Source organism: Gallus gallus, chromosome 1 (assembly GCF_016699485.2).
Source record: "Gallus gallus isolate bGalGal1 chromosome 1, bGalGal1.mat.broiler.GRCg7b, whole genome shotgun sequence".
NCBI classification, from domain to species: domain Eukaryota; kingdom Metazoa; phylum Chordata; class Aves; order Galliformes; family Phasianidae; genus Gallus; species Gallus gallus.
The window spans coordinates 55861067-55885890 of NC_052532.1; the positions used below are offsets into that span (position 1 = coordinate 55861067).

Below are 24824 nucleotides of genomic sequence, written 5' to 3' on the forward strand. Positions count from 1 at the left end.
GGCTGTTGTGGTCAAAGTGCAGGACACAGCACTTAGTTTTGTTGCATTTCACCCCTTGGACTCAGCCCAGCTATCCAGCCTGTCCAGATCCCACTGTAGGGCCTTCCTACCCTCAGGCAGATCGATGCTTCCTCCCAGCTTGATATCATCTGCAAACTTACTGAGGGTACACTCAATGCCTTCATCCAGGTCATCAATAAGGATACTGAACAGGACAGGACCCAATACCAACTCCTGATGTACACCACTCATTACTGGTTGCCAGCTGGATTTAAAACTCCATTCACCAGCACTCTCTGGGCCCGGCCCTCCAGCCAGTTCTTTACCCAGCAAAGAGTGTACCTGTCGAAGCCATGGGCTCCCAGCTTCTCCAAGAGAATGCTGTGGGAGACAGTATCAAAGGCCTTGCTGAAGTCTAGGTAGACTGCATCAGCAGTCTTTCTCACATCCACCATGTGGGTCACTCGATCACAGAAGGAGACTAGGTTGGTCAAGCAGGACCTACCTTTCATGAACCCATGCTGGCTGGGCCATATCCCCCAGTTGTACCACACTTGCCATGTGATCTCACTCAAGATGATCTGTTCCATAACCTTTCCTGGCACTGAGGTGAGGCTGACAGGCCTGTAGATTCAAGAATCCTCCTTACGACCTTTCCTGTAGATGGGAGTCACTCAGGCAAGCCTCCAGTCCTCTTAGACCTCTCCAGGGATGCTGACAGATGATGGAAAGTGGCTTGGCAATCACCCTTGCCAGCTCCCTCAACACCCTCAGGTGGATCCCATTTAGCCCCATAGACTTGTGACAGTCTAGGTGGGTCTCTAACTGTTTCCACCAGAATCACAGGGGATGTATTCTGCTCCCCATTCCAGACTTCCAGGTCAGGGGGTAGTGTATCCCAAGGATAATTAGCCTGACTTTTAAAGATAGATGTAAAATAAGCACTGAGAACCTCAGCCTTATCCTGAGCGGTCACGTTCCATGCCGCATCCAGTAAAGGATGGAGATTCTCCTTAGCCCTCCTCTTACTGTTAGTGCATCCATATGAAAGTTTTTTGTTCTCTTTGACTATAGTGGCCAGGTTGAGTCCCAACTTGGCTTTTGCCTTTATAATTTTCTCCTTACATGTCTCTTTCCCATCCCTTTTTTCACAGGTGATAAACTCTCTTCTTCTTCCAGAGGCTCGGAAGAAGTTCTCCATTCATCCACACTGGTTTTATTCCCCGCCTGCTCATCTTACAGCGGATAGGGGGACAGCTTGCTCCTGCACCTCTAAGACCTCCTTCCTGAGGAGCATCCAGCCTTCCTGGATCCCTTTGCCCTCCAGGACTGAATCCCAAGGGACCCTCCCTACCAGTGTCCTGAATAGTTCCAAGTCCGCCCTCCAGAAGCCCAAGGTAGCAGTTTTGCTGAGCCCTCTCCTAACTTCATCAAGAATAGAGAACTCTACCATTTTGCAGTCATTCTGCCCAAGACAGCGCCCGACCTCCACATCTCCCACCAGTCCTTCTATATTTGTGAACAACAGAACTAGCAGGGTACCGCCCCCGGTAGGCTCTCTTACCATCTGTGCCAGGAAGTTGTCTTCCACACACTCTAGAAACTTCCTAGACTGCTTCTTCTGCTCTCTATTTATTTCCAGTATATATCAGGGAAGTTGAATAGAACAAGGGCTGTCAATCATGCAACTTCTGCCAGCTGCTCCTAGAACGCCTTGTCTGTCTCTTCATCCTGATTAGGCAGCCTATAACAGACCCTCACCAAAGACATTACCCCTGTTGGTCTTCCTGCTGATTCTTACCACAGTCTCAACTTTATCTTTCCCAGCCCTAGCTCAATAACATCAAAACGCTCTCTAACACAGAAAGCCACACCACCACCCCTCCTTCCTTGCCTATTCTTTCTGAAGAGCTTATAGCCATCCATTGCAGCACTCTAGTTGTGGAAGCAATCCCACCATGTTTCAGTAATGGCAACAAAGTCACAGTTTGCCAGCCACATGATGGTTTCCAGCTTCTGCTTGTTGCCCATGCTGTGTGCATTGGTGTAGGTGCACTTCAGTTGAGCCATTCACATCTCCCCCATTCCCATCCGATTTCCCCTAGGCTTATCTCTAGCAAGCCTTGTTTTAACCTCTTCCCACTTCATACCTAGTTTAAAGTTCTCTCAGTGAGCCATGCTTTCTCCTTCCCTTTCCCGCTGTCCTATTCCTCTAAGGTAATCACTGTGCAAGCAAGACAGATGAAGGTCAGAGCAAACTCAAGGGTGCCCTCAATCAGAGCCGCCAAAATACCACTGTATGACCAGATGCACTGGTCTTGCTCTCCTATCATGCTATCACAGGGACACTGTACTTTGAGGTTTTGACTGGTGTGTCAGGAAAACTGGAACCGGGCCTATCATTTATAGCACCTTTTCTCAGATGGCTCCCACGTGTCTTTATAAACTTTAGTAAATGAGTGTATAAACTAGGATCTATCTACACATAAATCACTCTGTCCACCACTGAAGTACAGCCATCCCCAGGATGAAACATAGCAGCTGCTGTAAAATCACACCGCAGCTCTACAAGCACAAATTAGGGCAATAAAACATGCTGCATGAGGCAACTGAAATGCTTGGAGGAAGGAAGAGGGACATGGTGGAGAGCATTTAGTAGTTATAGTTACCGGACTATAAATTTGGCTGGAGAGGTTACTGTGTTTAACACTTGCATATCTGCAAATCAAAGCAGTCTTCTACCACCTGTCATAACAACTTGGCCATACTATTCTCCATGCTTTGGCATTCTAACCTCCTTTTGGAAAACTGCAAAGCACCTTGATAAGAGCAAAGCTGATGTGCTGAGCACAGGCTATAACCTAATCAAATTTCTTAGCAACTGACTTGATAACAAACTGTAGCTGCTATGCCCTCATCCTCTCTCTAGCATGACAAATGAACATAGCATCTATATATTCTTTGTTTTAAAATAACTCCTGTAACTCACAAACCGTCCACATGGATCTTATTTTCTAGGCTAAATGTAGCTAATTACAGTCACTGAGGGGACTGAACTGTTGCATCCTTATTTTTATTCTGGAATAGGCTCAAGCAGTGCATTGTCCCCCCTGAAATTATAATCTGTTTATAATGAGAAGAACGGAGCTACACAAATTAGAACCATGAATTTCCTTGCTTTAAAGACAGTACAAGAACGGTTATCTCCCTTCTCTCCTCAGCTGTATAATCATATATGTTCTCAGATAAACCTGAAAAATAGAAAAGTATGGGGAAAGGATTTGAAAGGTTCTTCCAGTCAATTCAAAACACAGGACATTGTTTGGGATGACGCTGTGTGCACTACTGACATGAAAAAAAATCACTCATTTGAGTGCCATTTCTCTACATCACATTTTAACATCCCTTCCACAATTGTTCCTAGCTCCGCAGCTCCGCTTTGATGCTGCAGAGGCCAAATATTCCTCTTAGAAAATCAATAGAGTCTAGCATTACTCATTTCGATTGTATTGTTACTGAAATACTAATAACAATGAGTGACAGCTCAGACAGACTATATACAACGCAGGGACAGATTAGTGTTCCAGCTTGGATCAGGAGCACACTTACAAGCAAGCCTGTTGCACAGGTCCACACTACAGTCTTCAGGGGTGCAGCGAGGGCTCCTTTAATAGCACCTACACTAAAAGTTCATTCCAATTGCTAAGTGGCCTTTGGTGCACAGGATCAGATTAGAACTAACCCAAAATAAACTCTCCAAGATATGTGTGGTGTGTCTATGGGAGCACAGTACTTGTTAACACAGGTACGGCCATGTAAACGGTCTCCCTCTATGAAAAATCAACAAAAAGTTAATGACAGCTTGCAGGGCAAATATTCCTCATCAGCTTTCTATGCAATTACATCGAAAAGTGTACTAATTCATATACCCATCTACACACATATAGAAAGGACATCATGAACCTGTCATATTTAGAGATCTCTCCCAGCAGTTTCACTTTAGCTTCTCTGGCTGTTAGTTTTAATGAGTTGGAGAAGAAACGAAACGTATTCTAACTGAGGTTACATAACAGGGATCTCCCCTGTGCAACTCTGCCACCAGCATTAATCAGTAAATCACACATATTCCAGGCCACACTGCACCCTCACAACTTTGCAAGCCTAAAGGAAGTCAATTGAGCTAACTAGACAAGAGGGCATGATTAGGTCTGCTGCTGTATGTGAATGAAACAACTAAATATGATCCAACTATAGAGCATCCTAGAGCTAATAACTTAGGAAAATAACCTGAATTCTGTAAGTTAGAATGTAGCACATAAGTGGTTTCATTGTTTTACACCAGAGATATATCTGATCTTATCAATACACCTGATTTAGTAGGTGGCAACCCTGCCCACAGCATGAGGGTTGGAACTGGGTGATCCCTAAGGTCCCATCCAACTCAAACCATTCTATGATTCCATGATAATTCTATATGAAGTATTCACTGAGGAAAAGCTCAGCTGTTGTCCATCTGCACTCTCAGAGCTAAAAGAATTTGATGGAGAAGCACCACTCTCAAACCATCTTCACGCAAGACAAAACATACATTCTGTGTACACAAATTCTGGCTTTTCTGTTTGCCCAACCAAAAGGAGGGAAACAGTAACTCTTGAAAGGGCATGCTTTTACATAACCAAGGACTTCACATTGCCAGCCAAGGAGATGGTCATATGACTCTTTTCTTGTTCTCTAAGTACAGCACAGTGCATGGAATGCATAGAAAGCATAAAAGTACCAAAATTGTATCATTAAGGATTTCAGTATGCAAATCCAGCATATAAATTCTGCAAGACAGTCATCCCTTGCGTCATTTTTCACCGGTTGGCCTTTTGATCCAATACAAAAAAAGTTCAGCAGAAAGAAAAAGATGAAGCCACTCAGTCTGAATTCTCATAACTAACAACTTGTGTGGAGAGTGCAGGGTAGAACAGTGGTTGCCAGACTGTCTGCTACATACACAAAATGCTGTTGATAATTAACCAGGAAACACGAACTTCCTTGATAAATACAGAAAATGAAGGAGAAATCATTCTAAAACAGTGTAAGAGAATTACATATGAGTGACTTTTTTTAAGCACACACTTATTTATATTCTGCTGCTGAAGAAAAAAAAAAGGAATAAACTTTGAAGTTTATGATTAATAATAACTCTCTTTGCGTCCTTACAAAGATCAGTAAATAAAGTTGACCACAGAAGGAACAAAACTATCCAGACAACAGGAAACTACGAAAATGTCTATTTTCAGTATCTGCCCATAGCTGCTTAATTCCAACAATGTCAGATATTTTGTAAAGATTAAATTTCCATTATGACACAGAGATCCTGGGCCATCTCTTCAGTTGCTGAAAAGTGACATCATTTAACAGTTTCAAAATGAATGAATAGTAAATAAAGAAATAAAACACAAAAGAGCCCCACAATAAATATCAATATACGTAGATCAATTTTGAAGTTTTGCTCAAAAAAATATCTACTTCAAATAGGTACTCTGTCTCTCATAAGCTCCTGACTGAAAATCAGAGGACACACCATCAGCAAACATAAAATATTATTCACTTTAAGGCAATATCGGAGCTAATTATTGACCAGATAACTTTCCTCTATTTCTCCCTCACATAAGAAAGAGAAAAACTAGGGTAACAATGTGCAAAATCTTGACAGTATATTAATAAACAATACACACAAAACTGAGGCAAATAGGAGCCATGCAGGTGTTGTGGCTGTGTGATATTCATATTGCCTTGCTCCCTGCAGGAAACTCCACGCTAGCATATTATACTCACGTGTTTTGCTGAGAACTCATCTATCTCCTGAAGCAGCTTCTCCTGGCACTCCGGGTTGGTTGCTAGCAAGTATGTGGCAAAGGACAGTGTGCTAGTGGTGGTCTCATACCCAGCAATCAGGAAGAGAAAAGCTTGGCCTGCTATCTCATCCTCGGTTAGCATCTTCTGAGCCTTTTCAGATGGGGTCTTGTCAACAAGAGGCACCTCATTATGGCTGGAAGTGGTGGCTGGACAGATCTGATCAAAATATCCACCTGCCAAGGCCTCAGCTGAGTTGCGGGAGTCAAGCATCCACTGGAGAAAATCTCTGCGCCTCTGCAGAACACAGGATGAGAAAAAGCACAAGTAATGAGAAGAAACACAAAGAATGGGTCACAGAGCAATGCCTTTATCTATGGGAGCCGAAGGGAGAGAGTTGTTTTCTATTTATACTGCCCACTCAGCTCCCATAGGACAGTCACCAACCTTTCACTGAATGAAGAGACTTCTATAAATCAGCTAGAAATGCCAGCACTTAGAGCCTGTCACTGTGTCCTTCTCTGGTCTGCCTCCAATATATAAAGGTACATATTTTCACAGAGGACTGCTAATGGCTCACTCCAAAAAGAGCTTCTTTCAACCTCACAGTGAGTCTTTTGCGTTTACCAGAAGTACTCTGACATACTCAAAACACGGTTCCAGACACATCTGCCAAGCAGAGGGGGCAGAACTCCTGCTTAGCTTGTTCTTCCAGCATTTTTGGCCCATCTGTTTGGAGGCATCATCCCCACTTATTCATGTGGTCCAAAACATGAAAGGTCTCCTAGGTTTAGGTTGGTATCTACAGTCATTTCTGTACCAATTTGACAAGACAATACTAGAAACTGATCTCAACAAACTAGTACTTTAAATGAGAAAGTACAGTCGCAAACATTCTGATATCAATGCAGGTTGTTTGTTTGTTTGTTTGTTTTTTAACATACTTAAGAAGTACACTACAACGGTAAGCACTCCTCTGTTAAAAAATTTGTCTGGGCAACTCGTCTTTGTGAAACGTCCATTGAATGATTGTACCGTTACGAAAACTGTTTTCTTCTGCACTAGTTTCTGACAGAAAAACTCTAATAAGCAGACCCATGGACAAGAGTGAGTTGACTCCAAACCAGCCTGGACAGCAAGCTTGATTAGGCTTTGAAATATAACCCAAAAGGTTTGAATTGACATTTTCAAGTGGGCATAATAGAATTGTGCTGAATCTAAGCCATAAGGCTGTATGATTGATTTTCAATTCCTCAAATACCAACAGAATACATGATAGCTCAAGGACTTACAAGTGTAAGTGGACTTACAGTACCAGCACATGACAATCTGTGCACTGGGATGGACAAGAGAAGGGGCCAAGTCTTTCTTATAGAAAAGTAAAACCAAACTAAATCAAACTCTGTATACCTGCATGTAACTATTACGAAGAAATCATTTCAATGTCTGATAATAGAGAGACAAAGAAATGGGAAAATGAGAGGGAAGGACGGAAAAGCAAGATAAGACTAAAGAAGGAGTAATTAATACAAACGTCAAAGGAATTAATCAGGTGTTTTTTTCTATATGATATAGGAAAAGAGAGCAATGAAACAAGAGGAATATTTAGTCTTGTGCTATTCTCTGCTGCCAACAAACTGTTCTGACTGAGTACAAGTAATTGCTACAAGCAAAAAGGAGTGGTTATTTTGAAGTCTGAGTAATAGAAGGAATTAGCATATTGCATCTTTAGCAGCTCCCTCTCTCCACTCCACAGAAACTTTTCATTTTGCACATGTACATTATGTACTTGTTCTTACGTCCATAGTGTATATTGTATCCTGCTATATCTGAGACTTACTGCTCCAGAGAGCAGCTAGCACTAGTCATTGTGCTCAGAAAGCACTCTACAAATTGGCCAAACTGCATCACCTTCAAGGTACTGGATAAGTGCTTCTCCTCCTGAGAAGTGAAGGCACAGAAAGCAGAATTATATACATATTGCCCAGTGAACAAGGTCCAGCTACGAAAATACTTCCTTGAGCCTAGACTTCAGCATATTTTCCAGATTCAAATTGTTGATTCTAGTCAAGTGTTATAGAATAACTCCACTCTTTTATTTTCCTTTAGACTGCAGGAAACAAGATTTCATGCATACTCATGCTATCCACAGCTGAAAGTTCCATTTAACACTTCCAGGAGGAGTTTATTAACAAGCTGGGAGTCCATATACTGTACAGCAGAGAGTCCAGCTCTTGGCATGGCCAACACTTCAGGGATTACACTGGTACATATATTTGGGTTACAGTGGTTACAAACCAAAACAAAACACTTCCACTGTGTTCGTTAGCGAGTGGATAAACTAGAACAGTAGAATAATGAATTGCATCTGTAGAGATATTCCCTTTTATCCATACAACTAGTCCATCATTGCCTAAACTACGTTTAAAACAGTATAATTACATTCATATTCATTGGAGTTGTACCACTGTAATATAATACTGTTCAAATGGTATAACATTTGGAAAAAATCTGCATTTATCCTTCTCTAGCTGTGAATTTTCTTGTAAATAAATTCATTGCTCTCCAAGGACTTGCAGTCCCAAGTCATGAACTGTAAGCTGAGTCTGGTCTTATATTTAGACAATACATTCCCTGAGGATCCTAAAAGATGTTTCTCCAGCCTTAGATAAAATCAGATCTGGACCTTGTACAAAGCATATTGTTATTGCTGTCATAGTACAGAGATAATCACAATGACTACTGAATGAAATTTCATTCATGAGAATTTTTGCTGAAAACAAACTTAATGAATGCTAGCACTAGTGAATATTCCCAAGAATGTGCTCTGAAATACCTCCGTGGCCATTTTGAGGAGCTCTTTTTATTACTCCCATAATATATTTGGTTAGAAATTTAAAACGTTGTCTCGTTATAGAATCTGCTTATAAGGTCACACTATCTAGAAACAACTGACTATCTTATGTGTGCTATGCAATTTGTTCACAGGTGAGCATAGGTTGCTAATAATAATAGTTTCATAAACAATCCTTGCAAAAAACACATTCATATCTAAAAACTACTTGAGCAATAGTGAGAGGAAAGAAGCATAACATTTTGTCATGGTTTTATGATTGTTGGTTATCGGTATTCCACATCATAACATCATGTAGTGCACTGAGAGTTAAAGTGTCAATGCTCCAGTTCTGAGCACCTGTCCCAGAAGAGAAGAACTACATTTCTCAGAAGACTGTTTGCTGCACTGTTATCATTCTGCTCAGGGGGAACAGATATAAGGCCTTGGTAGGTCATCTGACATCGCTCTTTTCCTTTAGCTCTTCTCCCTTCTGCTCGACCCGACCGCACATCTCACCCCAGTGGTACAGTGAGACCTTCAGTTCTCAGACACTCTTTCTCTCATCATATTTGATGTATTAGCTTCAATTCCAATTATATTGTATTAGAGTGTCTTATCTTGCATTCTGATACCATATTTAGTAAATTAGTTTGTTTCTCCTCAGATCGTTGCAGCTGTTTTTAATTATTCTGGGGTCCCCTGTTTCCCTTTTTGGGAGGCACGGATTTGTGAAATCCCTCTGCCCCGCCAGTCATGGAACTGGGCCGAACCAGCCTGTAAACCGTTAACACATTTGTAAGATGCAAGCTTTGTTCAAGATAATTTTACACTATGCAAGGAGATATATTTTAGCAAAGATTCTCTTCCTTATGGTTCATTCTACTTCACTTTAGGCATCAGTATAGAATGCAACATAAAAATAATCATCAACCCAAGCGAGAGAAAAGATTTCCAGGGTTATAACCAGTCATAATGAAACATATTTTTCTTCCGCACCATCAGAATAGAAAAATCACTCTGACTCAAAAACCTAACAATGGCAATAGAGGCAAATACTGGCATAAAACCAAATATAATTGGATTTTTAAGTGCTGGAAATGAGGAAAAGGTATCTCATGAAAATTCACAGGGTTTTTCTCTACTTAGGTTGACGGCAGTTAAAAAAAAAAAAATAGAAGAAGAAAAAAAGAAGCCAGTTCTTCAGCTTGACAACAGACCAGGCACTGGGAGTGTCACTACACAAATACATTCTCTGGCCATCGCGTGTGGCTGCTGGCTCCCTTTTACCATTAGGGACATTTGTTTGATTTTCCTCACGAAAAGCAAAAGCCCATAATAGCCTCTATCCTGTTCTCTGATACTTGCATAGTTATGTTACAATAGCCTTAGAAACAAGTTCCTGCTTCAAAAGAATGGTGTGCTGGTGAGATGGACTCTAGTTTGCCCTGATACAACAGAGAGTTTATCATTAAGCCAATGAAAATTGAATGAAAAGATACTATTTGAAAAATCGTAATTTGAATGCAGCGTGGACAGAGTGTATGCCTAACTTGGTGGTGACACAGACATCCCCTTTGAAATATATAATAAGACAAGTCCTACTTTCAGCTTCCTTGAGATAGACACCTTGCAATATATTTCCTGACACCAGTGTTCTGGGCCGTATCATTTCTCTCATTAGTCTCTTTAAGCATCACCTGGCCATGCAGAGAAATCGTTCTGCACAGAACCGTAACGAGCTATGTGCTACGTACTGGAAGAACAGATGTGTGCTATACCAGGAAAGGCAGTAACTATCACCCCTCCTTAAATCACCACTTTCAAGTTTTGCAACTGTCAGAAGAAAAGAGAGATATCATTCACATGCAATGCGTCATGACTCTTCTCACAGGGGACAAGGATCCTGGGGGAAGGGGGATGTCTCCAGCTCTTCCCATCCTAAACAGAGAACTGTGCTTTTGTATCAAATACTGACATACTGGCCAACCTTTTGACAAATTCACTACTGATTTGGGGATCCAGGGGATCCTTCAGTTACATTTTCAATAGAGAGACTGAGGCATATGAATCTTCTGCTAGGTAATGTGAAAAATTACTTAAGATTGACTACCAAATGTACGAGGGCAGCTCCAAAAGTAATGTCTCCTATTTTATTATGTTGGTCCACAACATCAGGAGAAAGTTGGTGGTATGGCAGTAGAGGTCCAACCTTCTCACCAATGTTGCATTCTATGTTGTTGCTGTGTGACAGATGGCAGCAGAGAGGTAGTCTGACCAAATGGTCTCTGACATAGAGGTGCGTATGTAACAAAGGTGCATCACTGAATTCTTCCATGCAAAAAAATGGCACCCACTGACATTCATCGACACTTGTTGAGTGTTGATAGAGACCAAACAGTGGATGTGAGCACAGTGAGGCAGTAGGTGCTGCATTTCAGAAGTGGCAACAGTGATGTGAAAAGACAAGCCACGTTCCTGGCAGCCACGCACAGCTTTCACGCCATGAAATGAAGAACATCTTGATCAGCTCATCCACACGGATCAGCAGATTATGACCAGGGAACTGCATACGGAGCAGAATATCAGCTTCGATGCATTGGAAATGATGGTGGCAATGCTGGAGTGTCACAAAGTTTGCGCCAGGTGCGTCGCACAAATGTTCATACAAGAACAGAAAGAACACCGTATGCAAGTTTGTCAGGACCTACTGAACCAACATAAGGCTGAAGGTGACAGTTTCCTGGATCGCATCATTACCGGTGAGGAGCTGTGGTGTCACCACAATGAGCCGGAGTCAAAACAGCAGCCCATGGAGAGGTGACCTGTGAATTTCCTATCAAAAACATATTTCTAGACAAAGCCCTCAGTGGGTAAAGTAACATGCACTGTCTTTTGGGATAGGACAGAGATGATCCTTCTGGATTTACGGGAACCCACACAAACCATAAACTCTGACAGCTACATTGCAGTGCTGCCTAAACTGAAGGCTTGAACTTCCAGAGCCGAAAAGAAGATGACCTTTCTCTGGCAGCGCTACACTGCAAGACCCCATAGTGGTTTAAAGATTGTGGAGCACACTCTCTATCTTGGCTTGGCTGCTCTACCACACCCACCATATAGTCAGGATTTGGAACCTTCTGACTTCTACCTGTTTGGGCCAATGAAAGATGGACTGCAAGGGCAATGTTTTCCTGGCAATGACACTGTCAGAGCAGCTGTGGAACAGTGGGTCACTTGCGCTGGTGCACGTTTTTTTGAGCATGGTGTGAATGCTCTTGTTCATCGCTGGTAAAAATGTACAGCTAATGGTGATGACTATGTGGAAAAACAGTGTTTTGCAGCTGAGAATTTGCTCAATCAAATAATGTTATCATGCTCGTTATTGTGTTGTAGTTTCCTTGGAATAAATAGGAGGCATTACTTTCAGAGCAACCTACGCATCTCAGTTTCTGTTCCTAAAGCTGCAAGTTCACCTGGATTTTGTACAAAGCTTAGCTGAATTTTGTACTACTTCAATAGTTCAATTCCCTGTCTTGAGAATATCTCAGAACTATGAAAAGCAACTTAAGGAATCATTCTAGAAAACATGATTACTTAGTATTCTGTAAAGCACTTGTTGTGGTGCAAAAGTCATACAGACATGATGCTGTTAGTACAGTACCACACACAGTAAGCTGTGCAGACCTTCCTAGCCCTTCTGAAATGCTCTGATGGCAGCTGAAAAAAAAAACAGAACCCGAGCTTCAGAATCCTTATCTAACTGATATAAAGCTCCAATCTCAGTGAAATATTCTTTTCTACAAACTCATAGAAACACTGCTATATTCGTTTATATCAAGGTCGCTTTTTGTAAGTCTAACTAAGGAAACATCTTTTTAGGTGAGGACCCTGTGTCACACTGCAGTTATCAGTAAAGCACTGCAGCAGCTACCATGATCCTCTTGAAAAAGAGGCACAAAGTGCCGTCCCACTATAACTATCATTTTCCCAAACAGCTTTGAAGGGGTCACATTCAACCTCACCAACAGGTTTCATTTGGTTTCTCAGTGAAATCACAAAATAAGCCAGACTTTCTGTAAACACACCAGACCCTATATCTCTTAGAGGGATCTTCTTTTCGCCTTGTGCTTCACCTTAGAAGCTGGAATTAACTGGGAGGCCAGAGCTGATAGCCCTGCAGGCTGTGGGGATTGTGCTCTAGCTGACAACATTCGGCTCGGGAAGGTTGACAACACTCCAACTCTGTTGAACTGCAGGGTCTGACCCTTGTTCAGGAGCAGTTGGCAGAAAAAAATGCTTTGTTTGCATTTGTTAACATCAGCTGGAGGATCCACTGCAATGTTTAGATTGTAAATGAGCTGAGTTTCTAAAGGCAGGCATGTCTTACAAAGCAATGTGACTTGAGTTAAAATCCTGAGTAAATTCAAAGCAAAAAAAAAAGTATTCACTGAGCATCCGCTTGGAAATTGGAAGTCTTTGGCAGCCCGGTCTAATCTTAACATTTGCAGTGCAACCCTGGACTGGGAAGGTTTCCTATTATTTTGGGCTTGTTCTGATATTTTTATATATTATCAGCTCTAAACTCCCATGGGAGTTTCTGGCTATAGTCCACTGAAGTAAGAGAGCACAAGTACTGAATGGCACCATATTTGATGTCAAAAGCTACATTAATGTCTTTGCTTTCTGCTTCAAAGAAAGAAGTGTCCCTATAACCATATCACAAAAATGCTCTCTGAAGTGCCAAGCAGGACCCTGAATGGGTAGGTGTGCCAGCAAGCAGTTCAAAGCACCTTAGCATGGAAAGTATAAAACATCTCCTGCATGTGTCTGATGTTGTGGTTGTTTTTTTTTAATAATTACTATTTTTTAAGTATAAATTCAAGCATAACACAGAATACAGATTGTGTTGGCTGGGTTGGCTAACATATCTACAGAGTGGCCAATGTGAATTAGCAGTTAAAGCACTGACCACCAGAGAAGAAGCCAGGATGCTTAGAGCTGAGTTCCCTATTTTGCCTTTAAAATATACTTACAGCTTCTCCATCTGTAAAATCGGTACAACACGCATCAAACCTTAGAAAACCCCATGCGGAAAAGCTAATGATGATTTCAGAAACCCCCCTAAGACCTAGGATGAAAACAGATTTACAGACTCAGAGAGTTTAAAGCAGAAAGCGCCATCACATCAGAGAAAGAGGCTACTCCATCCCCTCACCACAAAGCGGGATCAGCCAAACCAGCCCTGACAGCTGTTTGTCTAACCTGCTCTTAAAAACCCAGCCAAGCTCCAGATTCCCACAGCCTCCCCAGGTGGTCTGCCCCAGCTCTGAGCCATTTTTGTCACTGGAGAGTTTTCTCCTCCTCCAGGGAGTCGCTGCATACATTGAAGATCATCAGATGGCACCCTGCTGCACCTCTTATGTCTGGAGCTCCACAACTCGTACTTACATGTGTCTATAGATTTAAGATACCTCAGTAGGTCTCTAACAAAGCATGTAAGTAAGAGAGAACCATACTGCTGGACACTGCTCAGTACAAGAGATGAGAGAGAAAAGCATGCGGGTGCTACTGTTTTCTTCCTTGGGGACTTTGCACAAAACTTCTATTCTGGTCCAAGGAGTTGACAATGTCTTCTTTGGCTCCCATTACACATGCTGAGCTTTCAGGCAGTGGAACAAACCCTGGTGCTCGAAGCCCTACAACCTCACTTGGGCTTTGGGCAAACAGAATTTCTCAGTTGGTTTACATCTCCATGCTACTACCCAGGCTCCCAGACCTCCAAAAAGTAGGGTTAAATTAAGAGTGATTAGTTATCCACAAAGGCACAGGCAAGCGTAATTGGAACTGAAAGAGCAAAGCGTGGGGAGATTTCTTATTTCTTTGTTAGGGCCTCATCTCCCTTCACCTGATGATGCTGCAAGTGGCACTAAAGTGCTCACATCATGAAAGACAACAGATGTGTTCTGAAAATATCCCCACGTAATCCAGAGGTGAATTTGTATTTTGGTTCTCACTGTTAGCAAAGAGAGAGCAAAGAACTATTTCCACTTGAGACAAGCTGAGCATAGGTCTTCATGGCTCACGTGGAAGGAGGATGTTTTTGATCTTACATATGTAGACCTCTTGCCGGAGATCCCAGCTGGAGGCCTGACTTGGCTGAAGTCAGATGTGGGATGAAGAGTAATTACAATTATGGATGCTGAATGCCATCACTCACACATTTCCCTAACCATCACTACACACCTTATGGAAGCATGCATCGAATGACACTAGAACCTCCTTATTCTGTATTTGCAAAACATTCAGCATAACAACGCTCTGATAATGACTGCTGCTATTATCAGTAAATACTGGGTACGTGCATGCTGTAGCTATGTTTCTTCTGCTTGTGTATGCTTTGCTTTTCAGAGGTGGAGGAGTGAGGTTAACAGAACACACAGTGGGCAAATGCAGTAGGAGAAAAAGTAACTGGAGAAGGAGAAGAGCTTGGGCCAGGACCCCCGTGCCCACCAGTGAGTGGAACTGGTATCAACTCCCAAATCAGCACAGAGCTGACCACCTTGCTGCTGCATGCTGTATGCACACACCCTCTCCCCAAGCTTATCTGGCCTCCTAGTGAACCATCCAACACTCCTCCCCTCCTCTATTTGCAGGAGGAAGGGAGGATGCAGGAAGGGAGTGTTTTAGGATAAGTGCCTGACACACAGCAGCTTGACCCTCCACTGACTCAAACCGCTGAATAAAGGCTGCTGTTGCAGACAGCCCCACTGTCCATTTTTATTTTATTTGCCAAAGATTATAATTGTATTTACTTAAATTTAATTTCTGATTAATAATCAGTCCTGGTTTTAGCAGTTGCCTGACATTCACAGATAATGCATAGAAATCTCATTATTTCTCCTTTATTCTTCATTCTTCCTTAAAACCCCACCACTCACTTCAAACAGCCACCAAGATGTCTGGTGGCTTTAACGGTCACATCCTGTCTTCCTGCATCTCTTCCCACAGTTTGTTCCAGATTCTCCCTTTCTGTGCCACTTCATATACGCACTGCATATTTTTTGCAGGAAGGAACACCTCATTATTCAGTTTTGTGAGGGCATCAAGTAATTCTGGGTAACAAAAAAATCTCATTATTTTTTAACTAAGCTAATTACAACTGTTAGACTGGAGTAAACGATATGTGCAGCTATTAAAAGCACAAGGCTATTTATCATCTTTATTAGCAATCTGAAAAACACCACTTTCCTTACTACTGCTTTTCTGAGCAACTGCTCTCCAGTGCTGGTGGGCAATCCCACTGCTGCTTTATCCATTCACAATCACACCTGCACACTACAGTAGGATTTATATCAGATCTTTGGCTATATTAAACTGGCTTTTACCAATAGTACATAAATCTCCTCTACATGTGGATCTCCACTCCTGTGCGTGAAGGGGTGCTGATTTTCAGCACAGTTGGTAAAAGCAGCGTTGGGAAGGAAAGGATTATTTTCTGCCCAGTGACCAATAACAAATTGTGTTATTCTCTGCAGTTTCACGGATGCTCGGTTCAGTTATGAGCTTTATCCAATAGATGGCTCCTTGGTAGCAGGAAGCATTCTCCCCCTGCTCTCCTTCCCTTCAGAGAGTTTCAGTTTGACTTTCTAATATTTACACGTCCATTATCTTGCAAATATAGGCATTTTGCACACACTGATAAACACACAGAAGAAGCATGTTGTGCATGAATGAAAGAACAAAAGAAAAATTAGACGGCATTTTATGTATTTTCATGCCACTTTGTCCTCTGCCAGTATAGAGATGCATGAAAAATAACAGTCAGGCAGCACCGTGGTCTGGAATGCTTCCTAAAGTCACACACTGAAAAAAAAAAACCTACAAATTCAGAAACACATGAATATTAACAGTATGTCAGAATACCAGCTGTCTTTCTCCCTGAAAATAGGAGGACATCTCCCACATCTTACAGATCCCTGACTGAGCAATACTTAAGCAACTTACAGGCATCATTACTCCTCTGTCAATGAAAGATTTTTCACAAGGAAAAAAAAAACCCTATGTGTAATTATTGATATAATGAACCAGGAGAGCTCTGTGTAATTGGCAAAATGAGACAGAGAGCAAGTTAATATCACTATGAGTAACAATGCCATTTCTGAGATGGGGAGAGTGAATAGGCTTTTGTTGTTTCCAGAAAAACATAACGGGAATGATAATAGCAAAACTCGAAACATTAATTACATTCAGACAAATCATGTTTATCCCAGACATGCAATTGTGACTTTCTTCAATTAGAATAGTAATTCTTAGTCTTTTCTGTTCTGAGATCTATCTGCTATCTCACAGAGATCTGGTCACACACCTGCCAGCGACCCCAATTTGGAGATGATGACCCTGCGGTCAGACCACACAAGTGAAAAGTGAAAACAGAACACCCACAATAAATAATAAATCTCGCAGAAGCCAGCTCATGACTATTTAAATCCCTACAGATTAAATCCCTACACTTCAGTGGGGCACAACTACCAGCCCGCTATACCTGCTGTTAGCATCTAAAATAACAGCATTCCTAATAATAACATTTATGCTTGAAATATTAAGTTGCTTTGAAAAATGAGGAAAAGGCACCAGTTTAGTATAAACATACATATAAATATATACATAGAAATACATATTTTACCAATCCTAACATTAGCACAATTACAACCATTATAACAACTGTCAAGAAAAGAAATAAATGTTTTGCTCTTGTTCAAAGCTCAGCAAACAATCACTGTTTACACTTGAGTGCTCCAGAAGAACTTGCCAAATGCCATACCTCAAATCAGCTTTTTGTTAGCTAAAAATTGGAAAATGTGTACCAGCCCACACTACTTACTCCAAAACAAGCTCGTGGGCTTTGACACTACTGCTCCCCTCTATTGTGAAAAGACAGCCCAAAGATTCCTCCAGCCCCTTGGGCTGGGGCAATCCCAGGTGTTAATACAGACTGGGCAAAGAAGCCCTTGAGAGCAGCCCTGCAGAGAAGGACTTGGGGTTCTGGTGGATGAGAAGCTGGACATGACCCAGCAGCGTGCGCTTGTAGTCCAGAAGGCCAACTGTGTTCTGGCTGCATTAAAAAAGGGGTGGCCAGCAGGGAGAGGGAGGTAATTGTCCCCCTCTACTCTGCTCTTGTGAGGCCCCATCTGGAGTACTGCATCCAGGCTTGAGGCCCCCAGCACAGGAAAGACAGAGAGCTCTTGGAATGAGTCCAGAGGAGGGCCACTAAGATGATCAGAGGGCTAGAGCACCTCTTCTATGAGGAAAGGTTGAGGGAACTGGGATTGTTTAGCTTGGAGAAGAGAAGGCTCCGGGAAGACCTTACTGTGGCCTTCCAGTATTTGGAGGGAGCGTATAAACTGGAGGGGGAACGGCTGTTTATGAGGGTGGATAGTGACAGGACAAGGGGGAACGGTTTTAAACTAAGACAGGGGAGGTTTAGGTTAGATATTAGGAGGAAGTTTTTCACACAGAGGGTGGTGACGCACTGGAACAGGTTGCCCAGAGAGGTTGTGGATGCCCCATTCCTGCATGCATTCAAGGCCAGGCTGGATGTGGCTCTGGGCAGCCTGGTCTAGTGGTTGGCGACCCTGCCCATGGCAGGGGGGTTGAAACTAAGCGATGGAGGTCCTTTTCAACCCAGGCCATTCTATGATTCTATGATTCTACGATTCTATGATTCTAATGGGCATTGAGCATGAAACTGGGACGTGCAAGGGTAGCTTCGTGCTCTGGAGACCCCTCCATTGGCATAGGGGCCCTCTGTGTGCCCAGATCTTGTCATAGCACACAGCAACTGGGGCATTGCTGTACATCATGCAAACAGCAGGGCCAGTCCAATACCGGTGAAACAGAGAAGGTCCACCTTTTCTCCTTTCTCCCCCTTGGGATGCTGTAGCCAGCAGAACTTACCCCAACCCAAAGCCAAACCAGCATACTTGACCCTCCTCCTCTTTTTGAAGGGTTCAGTTACAAACACACAAAATCACAGCTCGCAACTGAAATACTGACAACACTTTTCACCATGGAGCAGTTTAAAACAGGCAGCAATGATATTCATTAAGCTGTTAATAATGGATTGTGGCACAAAGCAATTTATCAAGTTTCCATTGTAATTAAAATCACTGAATATTTGGGCACTTGCAATGCACCTAGCTCTCCCTGCTTCTGAAGCTTTACATTTTAATGTGAATTATGGCTCCCTCTCCCAAGAGACCTGCTAAAAAGCCCATTTTAATTGGTATGTTTTTAATTGAGATTACATTATTAAAAAGTGTACGTTTCTGATGATGAGAGAAAGGAGGTGCTCGGCTCCCCTCTAGCCTCTGTCTCTCTTAGATATAGCTTGCTTATCCCAGAAGGTGGAAAAAAAGGAAGAGTAGGCACTCTAGAGAAAGCGAAGAGATCCCTGCACAGCCAGAGGATACGAAGGCAGGGCAAGGCTGCCATCGACTTTTGCTGTGCAGGATTTCGTAGGCAAATTTTCAGAGAGGGAGAGAAATTGTTGCAATTGTTCAGGCTGTTCTTTTGCAAAAGGCAGAGTAAGGAATGCCATGCAGAGATTCCTGCCTTGCAGCCAGCTGACATAGAGGGCACGTTCCAAAAAACCTTTCCTTAAGGCTTCCAGCGACAGAGAATCTGTCATTTCCCATAATAAGGGACTCAAACGTTGAGTTATCCTCCAAATCCAGAGAAAGCCACGAGACGCTGGGGTTTATCAAACGCCTCCAGCTCTGCTGGCTCCAGTAGGCTGAGGAAAGAGAGGCAGCATCCAGGGCAACTCAGCTATGGTGGCAACAAGAGAACGGTCTTAGTGAACAAAGTTGGCCATTTTCATACACTGATGTGGCCTCCGGGTTCAAAAGGAAAGCAGCTTAATGTACTTGACACCAAAATGCTGATCACATAAGTGGTTCTCTTGTTGGCAAGATGGGCTGCTGTTGGTGTCTCTTATAGTATGGATCTGTTAACATAAGTAGACAGAAGAGAAAAGGGAGAAATATCAAAGGAGTGCAAAGTAGAAACCAACAGTTGAGACAGATCAAGGGAAAAACCTCCAGAGATCAAAACATACCAGAAAATGGACAAGACATTTGAACCAGAATGAAATATCGTGGAACAGCTTTTTCATAACTGCTTCAAAAATGGTCAGTCTGTATTGCAAAAAGAAGGCAATGCATGGAGCTGAGGGGTTACAGTAGGCATAGATGCAGAGAGACTAATAGCGAAACATTTCAACATCAACCCAGCAATATCACAAGTGCTGCAACTCCTCTTGTAGCTCTGAGAGACAGGGAGGAAGGAAGGTGAATCAGTAACAGATGAAGAAGACAAACTATGAAAGATAAAATTGAAAATGATAATCCTGATAGAGAAGGGGGAAACTGTTATATCAGTTAGGTCAGTAAATCTATAATTTTTTTCTAAATTATGAATTTAGATGCTCTCTAATTACATGTATCAGAAAACAAGTCTGTAGAGACAAAGTACTCAAACACACTACTGCTGTGAATGGCAAGGTAAAATACATACATAAAACTCTCAGTCCCAGTCAGCAGATCCTTTGAAGGTTTAGATCAAGAGTAAGGTTAAAATAATACTAATAATAAAAGGTTTAAAAAGATGGTTATGCAAATGAAGATTAGAGGTTATATACCAACTTGGCATTAAAGGTCACCACCCTGCTATGCAGGAAATTAATCTCCAGATGATTTTGTTCTATGACAAGATTCCCTTTGTTTGTTGCCTGAAACCCCCACACCCTGGATGAAGACCAGATCACGGATTAAGCAGGAAAAAGGAAGGGCTTTCAAGTGACCTAAAGCAGGCTTTTCTGAGAAACTTGGGAGGGACAGACCACAAAAGCAACATAGGGAAGAGAGGAGGAACTGAGAGAGGGCAAAGCTAGAAAAGAAAGCAAATGGGCATGATTTCAGGGTGAAGGTTTCTCTTTTCAGCCAAAGGGACAAATACTGACACTGCACCATGAAGGACAACAAATAAAAGAAAGTACGAAAATATGTATTAGAGAAGACATACTTTATGCTGAGGGAAACACAATGCTTTCAATCCTATAGGAAAATGACCCTAAAAGGCACAGATAACACTGCTTAGGCTGGATATTTTTCATGGATGAGAGCATACAACAGAAGGGACAGACTGCTTACTGATTTGGCATGTATCAATACATATATGACTACACACTGCCTGCTCTGAGTGCTAAGAGGGAAAAGAGATGCTTTACTCCCATCCCAGAAGGAAGGGAGCCATGAACATGGTAAAGCCTCACTGGTTATGTGCAACTCCTGTAACTCAATACCTAGTAACATTTCCCCAAAGACACACCATGAGCCGACAGGTTGCAACAGCCTCGATCCAATTATTTCCTCTGACTGGAGTATCAGGAGAGGTTCTAACAAACAAGGGGACAAACTTTATGTCTAAGGTCATGAAACAGTGGTACAGAGTACTAGGTATAAAAAGTATTAAAACCTATGCCACAACCTCCTCAAACAGATGGCCTTTCAGAAAGATTTAATCAGACACTGAAATGCATGCTGCGAATACTCATTACTAGCACAGGATCAGGCTGGGACAAGTGGCCAGCACTGACGTTACTGCCTACAGGGAATTACTGCAGGCATAAACAGAATTGTCAGCGTTTCAGCTTCTCTCTGGCTGACAAGTACAGGGTCCCCTTGCCATCGCAGGGGAAGCCTGGGAGGGTGAAGGAAAAATTAATGAGAGGTAGGCCAGGTCTAGCTTAGAGGGGAGAAGCAAGAGACCCAGACCCTCGCAAGGAACAGCCACCTTTTTTTTTGGCTTCCTCTGTTTTTCACCTGTACTGGCCAAGCCACCACAAAGTTCAATGACACCAACCACTGTTTGATGGATTTCACCTTCAAACCACAAATTCTTGCTCTTCTTATTTTTATGGACACAAACCAGAACTGTGACCACCCTCTCTCCTCCAGCATCAACAACAGAAAGAACAGGATATGACCACAGCACCCAGCATACAGAAGGAGACAGAAGCTGAACTGACCAAAGAAAACCAAAGCCCCAAGCAAATCAAAAAGAGGACTTTTCTCTCCCCTAGATAAACAGGGCAGTTTCTTTGGAAAAGGCTGTTTTGCCATTTAATTCTTCCCTCCCCCGGTTTTTCAGAGAATTTTTACTGCAAATGTTATTTGTAAAAGTCCTTACGCTATCTTTTGGCCTGGATTTTTGATAAACAATATTTTAAGTGACTGCTTTTACCACATAAACATAATTTTAAAAGTCATTAAAACCCTTGACATTACCAACAGCTGAGCATGTGGGTTTATTTATTTTTACACCGGGTGAAAAAGCCTTTATTTAACACTAAAAAAACCACCCTTCTCAATTAAAAGATGTTTCTCATATGCTGTAGATCAGCAAAGCCAAATGTCCGTACTCACTTCTTGCACTGGCTGGTGAAAACAGGAGGAAAATGCACGCAAGGTTTACTGACAGAAGTGTTTAAGTCCTTCCTCCCTGTGATTCTGAAGGCATCCTCTTGGCCTAATGACTTCCCGTGGAGTAATGCTGCTAGAGGGCACACCTGAACCTCCCCAGGTCTGCCCAGTGAGGGGTAAAGATACCTTTTTTTTTTGAAGGCCCTCTGAAGTACTTCTTTCACTCACCTTTTAACAAGAGAGGTTAGCTTTTTCTGCAAAGATAATCACATTTTCCCTGCACGGTCTGCAAGATCATTCCAAATAGCAACTCCATATACCCCCCAAATTCACCAATCTAGTCAGTATGAACATCCTGGTTCTTTGATTTCATTTCTATCCTTCGATGTAAGTCTATGCTCTTGCCAACCAAAGCATGTGAGCAGTGCTCCAAGAAATCAATGAGACTGCTCACCCGCATGAGGGCAGTTTGGAGCCTGAACCGTGCCTGTGGTAGGACATGTGAGATATCAGGTAAGGGATGCTGCTCCTGAGGAACAGAAGATAAACAGCAGTGGCTGAAAAAGGCTAAATGGGAGCATAACTAGATGGAGACACTGTGGAAAGCATGACAGATGTCAGATTATTTTATTATGGCTGCTGCAGGGCTTGCTGGATTGGGGTAAATAATATATACATTATACCACCTGCCTGTTCCTTGCCTGGGATCTATAAAGTACTCTGATGCTTAACAGAGGAAGCAGTAGAAATGGTGTGATAATGTCAAAGGGCAAGTAATAGCAAGCAGATCTAGCATGTGGTGGCCGGCAGCAGGTAACCAAGCAGACATTTGCTATTCCCTCGTGACAGCAGTGCTTGTACTGTGCCACACTCTCAGGTGTGCTAGGCCGCAGAGCTGGGACAGATGCAGAAGCAATGAAAAACTCTTCCTGCTCCTGCTTCCCCATCACCACACCTCAGGGAGGTGAGAAAGTCACCGTTCTCCTTACTTATTCTGTCCTTGATCTCTTTTAAGCAGAGAGACTGTGGAACTGCATTTCATGATGAAAGCACCTCAGCCAGGCATGTCAGCCCAAGCCTGAAACCAAAAGATCCTGTTTTGTAGGCCCGCAATTAATCTTTGGAAAGATAACAACACACTGACCAAAGAATTTGAACTAGTGACCAAAAGTAACGAGGACTTCAAGTTCATCTCCCTCTGAGGATTCGAGGCCTCGCTGTGTTTAAATGCCTGCTTTAAAAAATCCTCAGGAAGTTATAAAATTCATTAAAAAATTCACCCTATAAAAAAAAAAAAAAAAAAAAAAGGATTTTTCTTCAAATTTGGGAAGGAAGGAACGCAACTTTGAAGGCGAGCACTAATGGCTTCATTTTCAAAAGCTGCTGAATAGCTAAAACTCCTTTTAACATAATGCTGCTTTTCATCCTGTTAGAATCACTGCGCGCTGCCCAAGCACAGAAATCAGATTTAGTGTTCAGAAGATTTTTAATATATTCCAGAGGAACCAAATCTTCTCCTTAAAACAGCAGAGATACAGGTTGGCGACTTGGGCTCAGACCCCATATTTAGCACAAAATAATTTTATTTTATTTTATTTTTTATCTTTCAGGCAGATTTGCTGTTCTTGAAAACCCACTTCACTTTCCCCCTGACAAAGGCAGCAGATGAGAACACGACCAAACCGTGAGAACAGCCTTGTGGAGCAGCGTCCCTCCTGCAGCCTTAGCAAAACAAAAGGACCGGGCTGATCCTTTGTTTTACTGACTTTATTAATCAATAAAAACGGATAATTTAATATTGCCATGCACTATGCATCCTTTAAAGGGACACCACCTTCTTCTAAATATAAACAGGTTTTGCTTAGTTTTCTACAATGGCAGGAAAACTGCACACTATTAGAAAGTGTCTAATCCTCCCATCTGCTGTTTCCTTAGAAAAATATTTACTTTTAAACATCTGTACTGCATTTTCCACAGTTCAAACACACACATAGCTCCTGGAATGTACATAGTATTTAGCAAATTTTTAACTAAGTTTTCTTAGTAATTGTATAGTTTTCCCTTGACAAGGAGAGGATCAGACTTTTTCAGGGGGATTACCTCTGCTCAACTCATTTCAAGCAGCTCTTGAATAAAATAGTTCATTAGTTCACGAAAAGGAAAAACTCCAGGGAACAGCTGGGGAAGGAAGAGAAAAGAACAGAGTGCCACAGTAATTAGGTTTTCAGATTGTCCCTTATCCTGCAGAATGCAGGTACACACACACGTCCCTCTTCCCCTTAGGTAAAGCACTTAGGGGAGCTCATCGCATGTTGTTCCTTGGGAATCAGTGTTCCAGAGATTAAAGTTGTAACCAGGCCATCGTTTCCCAGAAAGATATTAAAAGATACCTCTTCATTAAAGCATGTTACTATAGCAGTGAAAGGGCAGTTACCTCTCCCTCACAAGCATTCCTCAACACTCAGCTCAGTTTCTTGACACATCAGCCCTTTTTAGGCTCTCAGGGGTGATGCTGAAAAGACCAAGTTCCACTCAGCAGGAACCATTTGTGCCTGCCCAGGCTTGTGGGCTTGTACCTATCAGGGTCTGGGCATGGGATCAGTCAGGAATGAGAACAAGAAGTGGAGAAAAATGGAGGAGGGTGTTGTAATTGTTCACTGGCA

The 24824-nt window shown here is 42.3% G+C and overlaps 1 protein-coding gene across 6 annotated transcripts in view; it reads right to left on the bottom strand.

The window, feature by feature from the left end:
* The window catches only part of TBXAS1 (thromboxane A synthase 1), a 250185-nt gene that overhangs the window by 65801 nt on the left and 159560 nt on the right, over positions 1-24824 (bottom strand). For all 6 annotated transcript variants that reach the window (XM_040658534.1, XM_040658556.2, XM_040658528.1 and 3 more), the window contains one exon: positions 5827-6141. In XM_040658534.1, the coding sequence (XP_040514468.1) occupies positions 5827-6141 (315 nt within the window). The remainder of the gene's footprint in view (positions 1-5826; positions 6142-24824) is intronic.